Raw genomic sequence first — 12,350 nt, forward strand, 5'->3', positions numbered from 1 at the left:
GATTTAAAGCATTGTCATTTTAAGCAGAATGTCTAACTTTATATTGCTCTGTAAATTATTCCATGAACTATTATGTCAATGGCTGTTAGTTTGGGTTAAGTACAAAATTTCTTTGTAAGGCTTAAAATTTCATTCTATGGTATTTCCTCTTTGAATGCAGAATTTAACAATGCAGCTATTTTTCTCCCTTTTGGTTATTTTATACTCAATCAGTTGCCTTTTTCTGTAACTATATTGATTAATTTTATATATAATCTCTTTCAGAAACTCTTCCTGAACCTATTAAGTGTCAAGAATATTTGAAAAAGTTTTTTGGCATGCTTCAAAATTCCAACAGATTACGAAGTTACATGGATACGATTCTGAAAGGATCTGCCACTTGCTCAGACATAGAACTTAGTGTTGTGAGTAATTACTCAGATAGTTTCAATTATTCAACTTTCAAATGTTTAAGATACACAGTTAAAGCTTTTTTTCTGTTTACAGAAAGAAGTGCTAAAATCCCTAGGCTTGCCCGTTCAAACAAATAGCTTTTATATGATTGTAAAGCAGATGTTGGAACGAGTTGCCCCTGTCATGATCGATTTGGCCGGCATCAAGCAGTTAATACTGTACATCAAAGATTCTCTACTAGGACCGGGTGATATAGACATTCAATTAGGTTTATTCAATTCAGCAGAAAGAGGCCTTCACTTGTTACAGGTTTGTAAATCATTTCGTCATACATGTAATCATGTTTCCCCTCAAAGCAAAATAGGGCTCTTGAATTCAATTAAAAGGGCACTTTTTGCTGGAAATTTTGTAATTATAACAATATTTTTACTTTTTTGTGTGCTAAGTGCATAAGAAACCTAAATATTTTTCGATAGTAATTATTTCTTTCAATAATGAAAATTTATAAATGTAAAGTTTTTAAAAGTATTAAAAAATTCCAATTTTTATTTAAATTAAATTCTAGTGCATGAGGGAAACTAAGAAGTTACATTCCAAGGCTGATCTTGCTTGAATCTTTACCTTTCCAAGAAAAAAGTTTGTTTTTGTGATGAAATTTTATAAGAACTTCAACGGGGCAAGGAGTGCACATAGAGAAATGCAGAAAATAGGGCAGGGCACATCAAAGGTTAAATTAGAGGGGCAGAGCTCAGCGCCCTCTTGAAAATGGTTGGGGGAAACACTATGTAATTTCAACCATTTAAAATCTACTTTCCTTTGATTGTATAATTAAATTTTTAATATTCTCATTAAAAAATAGTTTTGTTCATTAAACTTTTCTTTTCTGATCACAAAAGAGGCAGAGAGAAGAGAGGGGGTCTAAGTGGAGTTTTGAATTGAACGCATTCAAACTATTTATAACTTGAATGTGTGTATAGCTTTCGCTAAAGTTAGAGTGTATCTTAATGTCAAATTCACAGAAACCTGGCATTATTTTCAAATTTACAAAAGAAAAACAAGTGTTGGCTAGATTAATCTACTTCAAGTTAGTTTGACTCACGAATGGTGATAACAGAGTGGCAGAACAAGAGACATTAAGGTAAAAAACCATTTATTGGTTTATATTACACTAGTGGTACCCTCACGGCTTTGCCCGTAATAGAAAATTAAAAGGTCTTTTGGTTCGCCTGCATATTTACAAATAATGTATGGTGTATTTTCTCGCCAATTGGCTTGTGTCCATGTTATGGTTCCACGTTATGATAATTTCGTAATTTACTCGTCCATCTTATGATATCTTTGTTCTTAAAATTGGAATAGAAAAAGAACCACATCGAATTTTCGAAAAATCGCTTTGAGGTGCACACCCCCATGCTACAAACTAACTTTGTGCCAAATTTCATGAAAATCGGCCGAACGGTCTAGGCGCTATGTGCGTCACAGAGATCCTGACAGGCAGAGGGACATTCAGCTTTATTATTAGTAAAGATTGTAAACTAAAAGGTAAGCTCGCTGAGCTGATCAATAAACTTTAATTGTACATCTGATCCGGTATTACATCATTCACACCATAAAGATCAAGATTCAGAAAATTTCTAAGTGACCAGTGGCAACTAGACCCATAAAATTTGGTGTCCACCACTGTCGCCGAGTGGTGAAGATCAAAATGGAAGAGGAGTTTTTACTAAATTCATGAAAAAACAAATAACTAGAACTGATCAGAATTGCATTTTAAAAGCTATAAACATGCATTATTTTTCCAAAATAAATTGATAAATAAATCCAGGCCTGGATCTGCATACCACAGACACCGCAGTGCGGGAGAGCTCACATCCTTACTGGGGCCCAACGGCTCAAGAAATTGAAGAAAAAACGGAAACAAACTAGAACTAAGACTTATTAATGTTACAAATATACACTGCTGACCTCTGGGGAGCGGGCCCTACAGATTTTGTTGCAAGGAGGCCCAAAGTTTATAGATCCAGGCCTGAATAAATCAATGAAAAGTTGGCAGGAAACTGCATTTTAGATGAAATGTACAAAAAATAATTTTGCTGATAAAATTTCACTTTTCCCGAAAACAACTAATTAAAAGAAGAAAAATTCTGGCCCTTTTTATGTTATTTTAAGTAGTTTGCACTGAGATAGGTCAGGGTGGCGACAGATCAGGGAGATCAGGGAAAAGTCAGGGATCTTTATTAATCAGGGAAAAGTCAGGGAAATATCAGGGAACTTTGAAAAAATTACAAAAAATCAGGGAAAATTGATTTTATGCAGAATTTTTTTCTTTTTTTTTTTGCTTTACAAAATTAAGTACTCTTAATTCCTTAAGTATTTTCTTCCAATTTTCTGTTCAAAAAAAAAAAAAAAAGTAAAATTAATGAGGTGCGATTATACACTGCCGCATATTTGTGCATCTTTTTTCCTCAATGTCAAAGTATTGAATCTTACTTATTAACCACAAGATGAACTTCCTAAGATTGCTTCTGTGTTTGTTAGGTTGTTTATTTTACCTAGCTTAAAATTTCCTTTTATGCTTTCAACGCCATGTAAAGTAAACAACCATACAGGCAAAGAGGAAGCCTTCATTAAAGCCTTAGCTCCTTTGCCTTTATTCCGTTGTCTAGAAGTAATTAGCGTACTGTAATCACGATTTCAAGAAGAAATCTCTGGTTTTTGAATTAATACTATAAAAGCGTAAAAGTTATTACTTCTTCGCATTTTTAATTTAATTACCAAAATTGAACTTCAATAAAAAAAAAACTTTGTTTTTTGCCCTTATACTATTTGTTGTCACCGCAGATTATAAAGGTTTTCTTTTCTTCAGACTTAAGTGATTCTTTAATTTTATAACCAAGTTGTATTCTTCTTTTATATATTTCGAAATTAATTAATTGTTTTGGATTTTTTTTCTTGCATTTCAAAGTTGTTTGTTACAAAAGCAATCTAAGATTTTTTTCGTTACATACTGAAATCATTTGAAATAGAATTCCCTTGTGTACTTAAGTAAATATCTTTATTTTTTATTGTTAAAATGCTGTATTCATTCATTAAAAACCTAGGTTCTTGATTAGAGAAAAGCTCCCTATGAATGGATGTCAAATGGTTTCATCCCAGTTTTGCATAAATACATCAATTAGTTATTAAATACTACGTTACTTCTATTCTTTCACTATTACTTGTTGCAACAACTATTATGCTGTTTGAAACCTTAGTTCAAAATAATTTCAATTACTTTTTAGCTCTATCATAAATACACGTATGTTTTTAAGAGTAATTTTAAAAGTTTCTTAAAATTCTTATGCTAAGTGGTTTCTGGAAGTAAAGTTTTTTTTTTTTAAATTTCTCGAATCTTTCCATTGTAGAAAAATTTAATATACTGTTTTGTAGGGGCTTTTTTCCCAAAAAAATTGACTTGATATGTTTTTTTAACCATTTTAATAAAAAAGTAGCATCTTTTTAAAATATATCTCGAGTTCAACAATTTTACACAACTTAAAACGTTTAAAATACTGCATTTTATACAAACATACAATGGATTTCAAGTAGAGAAAAGAAAGAAAACCATTATTATTGGTAACGTAAATCAGGGAAATTTGGTGAACTTAATCAGGGAAAAGTCAGGGAACTTTTTTTCACATTTCCCGTCGCCACCCTGTAGGTGTCCAATTCTGTTTTTGGAAACTTACGCAATTAAATAGTATTGTCTGCTTCCATCTTGAGAATGACCAAACATGGCGAGTACGCGAAAAGTTTAAGATATGAAAGTAATTTTAAAATTTAAAACCCCTCAAAAAACAATAATTTAGATGAAGAGTCAGTTTGTAGCACATTAGCGTCTAGCAATATGGATAAAATAATATTCTGAAGATAAAATTTGAAGGAAAAGTTTTTGCATTTTTCAAGAAAATAATTATCTAGGGGCGGGGGGGGGGGGGGGGGGTATGGCACATTTTGTGGAATGTTCAATTATTTGCATTGTACTGCAATAGACATATAATTCTATTTTTGGAAATTTAAACACTTAGAGAATCTTGTCTACTTCCATCTTGGAAGTGACCAAATATGGTGATACGCTAAAAACTAAGATTTAGGTTTTAGAATTTGTCGCATAAAAATAAGTATAAAATGTAAAATCCTCATTAAACATCAATTTAATTGAACTGTTAAAACTTTTAGCACATTAGCGTCCAATGTAATAAGGATAAGATGAAATTTTAAATACAAAATTTTTCATTTCTCAAGAAAACTGTTTTAAATAATTTAAAAAAAATGAATAAAATGCTTTACATCACATTTTGCGTTATTTTCATTAGATTGCATTTGAATAAACATCAAATTCTGCTTTGCTTTTGCAAACTTAAGCACTTTAGTACCTTGCCTACTTCCATCTTGTGAGTGACCAAATATGGCATCTATGCTTCACATGTAACTGTATTGCTGTTCTGGTGAAGAAACGATCTTCCTTGATGTGTTTATCCTCAGGCGTATGCTTTCAAAGCGATTTATTTCCATCTTGAGTTTGTGCATAATTCCTGTTCATCCCAAGGTTTTTTTTTAGAAATAACAGGGGAAAATGGCGACTGAGGACGCTTTTTTAGGTCGCCACTTTTTCAAACTAGGTCGCCACGTGGCGAGTGGCGACCGTGAATCTTGACCTTTATCACACCATTTCTCCATCGACTATCGAACCAATCAAACCAATTTCCAACTCTAGAGTTCATACATATAACTGTAGAAAACAACTATGCCACCTAGGCAATTTACATATTGTTGTTGTTCTTCACATTTTCAGTTCGAATACTGTCACCAAAAATATCAAATTTTCATAATTAAAAAAAAAAGATAGAAAATGATTTGGCCCTGAAACACTTTCTGCTATAAAATTGTATGTTTTTGTGTTTCTTTCTTCTATTTAATTATTTATACTTTTTTGTCAGATTTTATCATCAATTTTTCCTGGAGCTTTCTGCAACAACTATGTGTTTGAAGAACTGCTAAATATTCTCAGAGTAGATGACGAAAATGCAGTCGACCTCACCATTCTGACTTTCTCTAATATAGGATATGTTCTTGAAGGCCAGTATCCAAATATTTGTGGGTAAGTACTTATTTATTATAAAAGTTATGGTTTTAAAATATTGCTATAATTAGCACTTAAGACGAAGAGCAACAACTAATTTGAAAGTTAAAGTAATTGATATACAACAGCATCAAGTTGTTGATGCTTTTGAAATGGCTAAAAAAAAATTGATTCAGTTTAGTTTACATCTCGACAAATGTGTTAATTAATTGATTTGTTTAAATGAATGTCCTAAGCATACATTTATTATTACATTGAGTAAATTGTACTTAAAAGAACCATAAGCATTGCATTACAAACATAGTTTGTATTTCAGCTGATTGATTATAACTTATTACAATATTCCTTCATGTCAGTGTTTTTTTGTGGGATGTTTCTATAACAGAAGTCATCTGTCTTATTTCCATTGCACAAATTTATCATGAAGCCAAAAAAGAGAGGGGAGGGGGGTGCTCATTTATGCTATTAAAACCTTCATTTCTGTGCAAATAATTCGTATAATACAGAACTTTCATTAGACTTTTAACTAAGATTTGAAACAAAACTAAAAAACAAGCAAAACTGCTTGTTAGCTCTGAATCTTTAGTACAACTCCGAGTGTTATTTTAGAGTCTGAGTTGCATGCATTTCATTTTGCTTGGCATTAAAAAGCTTGAATTTTGAAGATAAATAGCACTTAAGTTTGAAATTTCTGCAAAAAAAAAAAAAAAAAAAAATGGTGAAAAAAGGGAAGGGGGGAATTAACTAGTTCTGTTTATTGTCAATAGAGAAGTCAGCATGAACAGTTACGTGAGTTTGAGTAGCAGGAAAAATTCATTCAGCGCCTATGACATAGCTGTATTTGACTTGGGAAAACTAGAGTATTTTCTATTACTCATTTGATTTAGTAAATCGACCTTTAGTTTTTCCCTAAAAATAAAATGCAATGAAAGCGACTCATTTTAGTCATTGGAGGTTGTTGTAAAACTGCTACAGAAAAAAGTTTTCAGGAAATGAATTGCTATGTGTCTTCAAGCTGTATCAAAACAAGAAGGATAATGGGACAGTCATTGGGTTGAGATAGCAATAAGTTATGTTGTAAATAAATATTCTCTTTGAAGTAGTTTTGTTATTTAAACGTCATACGTATAATTTTGAAAAATCTATGAAATTGATTTCAAGTATTTCAATGTTTAAATTTAATACCTATGCCTTTTTTTTTTTTTTTTTTTTTTTTGCCATATTTTACTTGATGAAGTTATAGTCATCCAAGATCATTGACTGACATAAAAACTGTAGTGGTCATTGCATCAATTGAGTCATTTATTTCGAAAACCAGTCAAGCGACAAAATTGCTAATTTTAGGAAAACATCTATATGACTATATTAAATTATTCAATGATGATTACAACATTGTTTATTGAAAGAAATATGCCTAAATATGTATCCTTTTTTGTTTAAAGCATTGTAATTCTAAAAGAAAAATTTTAATACAAAGGTGAAAATGCTTTTTCAAAACTTTAGAGTTCGTTGCTTGACTGTTTTATGAAATAAACTGTTAGATTATCTTAAATGTTTCTGTAGAGATATATGTGCTTGAATGGATTTTGTGTTGTTTTTTTCAGGCGATTGCAGCCAATGTTGGAACGATTTATTGAAAATGGCACTGTTAAACAAGCAAAACATGCTGTTGGTTGCCTAAATGTCATGGTAACAAATAAAGAACGTGTATTTGGACAAATAATTGATGTAAGCATTTTATGTCACATAAATAAGTTGATTTCGGCTCTCACCCTAAAAATAAAAAAATGATAATAATAATAATGCATACCTGCCAACTCTATTCGTTTTTTAGTAGTTTCCCGAATTTTGAGCTTTTTTCCCTGTATCTGGATTTTTATTGCATGTCTACTGGATTTTTATTGAATGTCTACTGATTTTTATTGAATATCTACTGGATTTTATAAATCTTTGGGAAAATCCTTTTAATTAGGGAATTTTGTTTAAAAAAAAAAACCTGTAAAATTGTATTGGTAATGATTGTCCAGGACACATATGTACTTTGTGGCTTGAAAGCTTCCTGCTAAAATTTAAACTTTTATTATTATTATCTTTATTTACCGTTTCATGTTTTCAATTATTTTATGCGTAAATGAAATGAAGAACTTCCATGTGATTGTACTTAAAGGGATAGTAAAAAATAAGTTGGATTTTTTCCCTGTAAAGCTGGCAGATGTGATCAAATTTTAATGAGCAAAAAGTAATTAGAAGGTTGTCAGCTAATGAAACCTCACATTGTGCATTTCATTTGTTGACATTTTTTACATCTATTCTATTAATTATTAATTCTTTTCCTGGTTTTGTTCATAAGTTTATGAAAGAAAATGTTTTTTCATTTAAGTTACTTGACCCTTCATAGTTCAACTGTTGATAATTTGAAAACTTTTCTACTTCTTATTCAGGAAAAGAACCTGATAATCTCGATTCACATCTCAAGTGTGATAATAGTACTGCCGTGCCAAACACAGATGTGGTGTCTGCACATTTTGTTAAAATTGAGTTATTGTCACTGGGCAGTCATTAGTAACTTAGATTACCTATATCTCAAGTTTTTTGACAATATATAAACGTGAAATATTAAAGCTATAGCAAAAAAAAGGTATCTGCATAGTTTGATAAAACCATTTAAAAACTAAGCCTTTAAAGTTGTATCTGCGCCGTTACCCTTTTTTCCTTAATAATTATGTAGATACAACTTTTATACCTTAGTAAAGCAGCATATTTAATAATGTAGCAGTTTCTTGTAACAGAGTACTAAAATTAGTTTTCTTTGAATAGTTTGATATAGGTCGATAATAAAAACTAATACTACTTTGCATAAATGTTTAAGTAAATATAATAAATAGCGTTTTCTATTTAAATTTTTATTTAAAATGCAAATTTTCAAAAATGAAATTCATGTAAAATATTCATATGTAATTCTTTTATGCAAAAAAAAAAAAAAAACCTTCATTCTACAGCCTATTATATTTTTGTTTATAGTATTGTCTGCTGCCCCACCCATAATAATAACCACCCAATTAATACACAATATTAAATGTAAACATGAAATTCATACAATTTTCAGAAACAACTCTCTTTTATCTATAGTATAAACGAAAGTTGAAGTTATCCTATGTATATTAAGACAGATATAAATTATGAACACATTCTATGTTCTACTTACTGTTAAAAATAAAATAACATTTGATAGTTCAAAAAATACAACTTCAAGTAAACATATTGGGTGAATATTTCCGAACTGAAACCCATTTATATTTCTCTCTATCTCTCGTATATTAATAATTAACTCTTAAATCTATTTTTGATGTCACTGCCCAGAACTGTGGTACCTGGGGGCAAACCCCACTCCCCTTCCCCTCTCCATAGTGACACTACTGTTTAAAGTTTATTTACATTTTGTTTAGCATTAGTTTTTTCATTAAATTTTTTTTCAATTTTGACTTATGAAATTTTATGTTTTTAGCGTCTAAAAACAAGCTTGACACTCCATTCCGAGTATTTCCGCACTGCCCTGGTGTCTCTGGGTCACATAGCTCTGCTCTGCCCAGATTTGTTTGGAATGCAGATTAAGAGTATCGTTTCCAAAGTTGTAGTCAAAGATCTGTTAATGGTTGATTTTGTAAGTAATTTTCCGTTAGTTTTTGAGCATTTTAATTCTTATTGGTTTTACAAACTCAATACTTTCCTCGTAGGAAATAACAAGAGGAGACGACTCAATGTGGATTGAATTTGATATGCTGCCTGAGGAAACAAAAGTAAAAGTAAGTGGGAATTTTTTTTAACACGCCTTAAAATTGTACTTTCATTTTAAAAATTTGATTTTCATGTCTATAAAATACAATAAAGCCAAGTAATACTGGTTAACTTTATGTTTGAAATGTTTTGTTGCTGCATGCTCTCTGGCTTAAAGCTTTAATAACTTAGTTGTGCATTTGCATAATTATTTGTCAACATGTTGAATAGATTTGTTAAGCATTATATAATGTCAGTTGCATTTTCTTTGCTGTATGGATTAATTTTGGATGGATTAATATTGGTTATGGATTAGATCTGTCTCCACGTCGACGCCACGCACGTATGTGGCGACTATCACTGGATAAACAGAACCAGGATTCATCTGCATTCATGACATTTCGCCATTCTGTCATCCATGTTGCTCTAGTCCAGCACCATACTAAACGTTGCTGTCTATGTTGTGGGGTCGATGGCAGTCTTCTTAGCGGGTGCCGTGATTGCAGACCACGTGCGACCAAACGACGGGAAATGGTTCTGGTTGACACGGGAACATTCAGGGTATCTTGCACCTGCTGCAGAATCAAGGAACAAGTGACTTGTGGGTCTGCTACAGCTTGTCGGTGGATGCGTTGATCCACGTGTTCTGACGTCACTCTGGCTGCCCCTGCACCCCTCAATCTTGCCACATTTCGTTGTTCCAACCATCTTCGGCACCGCCGATGCACCGTGCTTGCATCCATGTGAGTATCGGCTGTGATTTGACGTACGGACCCACTTCCTCTTCTGAGTTCGATCAACATACCCCTCGTAAAATCGTATATCTGCTGGAAGTGCCTTCGTTGATGTCGACCTGGCATTCTCTCGTTTTACACTTATCCTCCAAGACAAAAACAAAATTTCTTCGATAATTCTCCAGTCAGAAATAACAACACGAATATTGCCCATTCTGCAAGTTCCTTCCCTTATATCTTACTTCACGTGTGTCGGAGAGTTGCGCATTTCACATCATTTACTTAACTCAGTGATGTACGTCCACTCTAAAATTTGCATAAATTTCTGAACACTCCTTCTTAGTGTTGCATTTTCAGTGTCGAGCAGTGTAATTGGTGGAGGGAAGCGAAGTTATACAAAATAGAACCTCTATAATTCTTATCCAAAATAATGCCTCAGAGGATCAGCGGGATATCTTACTGTTATTTCTGGGGTTAGATGTCTTGCTGTTGCCCCAAGGCGATGATCTGCTTCAATGATATTCTTTTTTCTCACGTTAGATTTTTTTTTCTTTTCAGTTATTTTTTTACAGTAAATACATAGCTTTAATATGCTAAACAGTTTTTTAAATGGATAATATAAAAATTGTGCAAACCCCATCCCCCACCAGAGAAAAAAAGATCCTTCCTTAAAACGGGACTGAAATTCTCCCAAAAATTCAAACCTGAAGAAGAATAAGCATAAAATATGGCAACATTTAATTTTTCATAAGATAGCCAATAACTATGCTGAGTTTGCACAATAAAGGGCACAGTTGGATAAGTTTGGTGATGATTGTGCATCTTTTATTTATTATTATTGTTTATTTTATCTATTTATTTATTTTGTAGGTGGAAGGCATGAAAATGATTGTAAGGTGGCTTCTAGGTTTGAAAACTGCTACACAATCTGCTGTTTCCACTTTACGACTTTTAACAACTTTGATTTTGCACAGAGGAGATTTAATGGAAAAAGGACATGTTTCGTAAGTTTCTGATGCTGCACATTTTTTTCAAACCTCAATCTAAAATTTAAAAAAAAAAAAAGATTGTTGTCAAGTTTAACTTTTGCTTGAATTTTGGAAGGACCCCTTTTAAAACCCAACTTGATGTTAGTTTAAAGCCCAAACCAAGAATAGTTGTTTGCATCTGAAGCATTTATGCATGTAAAAAATGAGTATACATTCCGATATTGTTATCTGGAATACTCCTTGAGCTGTTTTTGAGCAATAGAATATATATAAAACAGTTAAGGCCGTAATAATGATTAATTCCATGATAGAAACTAAGTTTCTATGAAAACATATAGTTTCGGCAGCTTGAATTTTAAGTCCAAATATAATTAGATCATCACCAATTTAGTTTTTCCATTAATAATGTTACATTTTTATTTAGACTTAGTTTTTTGTTTTTCCTTTTTACTCGTTGTCAACATAGTATATTAATTGCATTTTAATCAAAGTATTCAATTTCATATCCGGATTTTGGTAGCTAATATTATGTTTTAATTGTTTTATAAACATATGTTTATAAATATATTTATTTATTCACCATTCATTTATTTATGATATCAATTTTTTTCCTAGCCCTGCAGAACGATCGTGGTTGCGTTTGACTGCTGCTTTCTGCATGCTGAAATTATGTCAAGAACCCAGTTACGTTGAGGTCATTAGCCTTGAACAGTTTCAAGTTTTGGCTCTTGCATTAAATGTAAGGAAAATTATTAGTTTAAGATATGTGTGGCCGTGTGTCTCAGCTTTAGTTCCACATTTTGATACAAATCAAAACTTTCAAATTGTAGAACACTCGTGTATACCTACCGAATTGACAGTTTTCTGGGGGAAATGCCCTGCTTTTTCATGCTGTTTTCCTGTTTCCCATTTAATTATGATTTTTATCTTAATCTAGTCAAAAGTATTTTTAGAAACTGCTACAAACCCTTAATAACTTGAAGGGGAAAAAATGATAAAATTTGCAAAAATTACCCAAATCAGAGATGTTTTTTTCCATTATTTTTTAATTTATCCATAAGTTCCAACAATCATTAAGGTTAGATCTAAATACAGATCTAAAACAATTTCATTCATGAAAAAGTCTGCAAATGCGAGGGACAGTGCAATCTGTATTGGAAATTCAATTTGTTAGTCTCACCTAAGTCTTGTGAAAAAAAATGTGTGTACATATTCATTTCAAATTGAATTTAGAAATGTTTAAATGAAATTCTGATAATTTTGAGTGAGAATTTTCAATTGTAATAAAGTTTAATGCTGAATGGAATGAAATTTAATTCAAAAAGCTGCTTTAAAGCA

The 12,350-nt window shown here is 31.7% G+C and overlaps 1 protein-coding gene across 1 annotated transcript in view; it reads left to right on the top strand.

The window, feature by feature from the left end:
* LOC129234394 (sister chromatid cohesion protein PDS5 homolog B-A-like) overlaps positions 1–12,350 on the top strand; it is a 55,716-nt gene that overhangs the window by 26,490 nt on the left and 16,876 nt on the right. Inside the window, exons 16-23 of the mRNA XM_054868390.1 lie at positions 265–404; positions 487–702; positions 5,373–5,533; positions 7,120–7,243; positions 9,021–9,176; positions 9,250–9,318; positions 10,894–11,027; positions 11,628–11,751. Of these exons, the coding sequence (XP_054724365.1) occupies positions 265–404; positions 487–702; positions 5,373–5,533; positions 7,120–7,243; positions 9,021–9,176; positions 9,250–9,318; positions 10,894–11,027; positions 11,628–11,751 (1,124 nt within the window). The remainder of the gene's footprint in view (positions 1–264; positions 405–486; positions 703–5,372; positions 5,534–7,119; positions 7,244–9,020; positions 9,177–9,249; positions 9,319–10,893; positions 11,028–11,627; positions 11,752–12,350) is intronic.

This window comes from Uloborus diversus, chromosome 1 (assembly GCF_026930045.1).
Source record: "Uloborus diversus isolate 005 chromosome 1, Udiv.v.3.1, whole genome shotgun sequence".
Lineage (NCBI taxonomy): Eukaryota > Metazoa > Arthropoda > Arachnida > Araneae > Uloboridae > Uloborus > Uloborus diversus.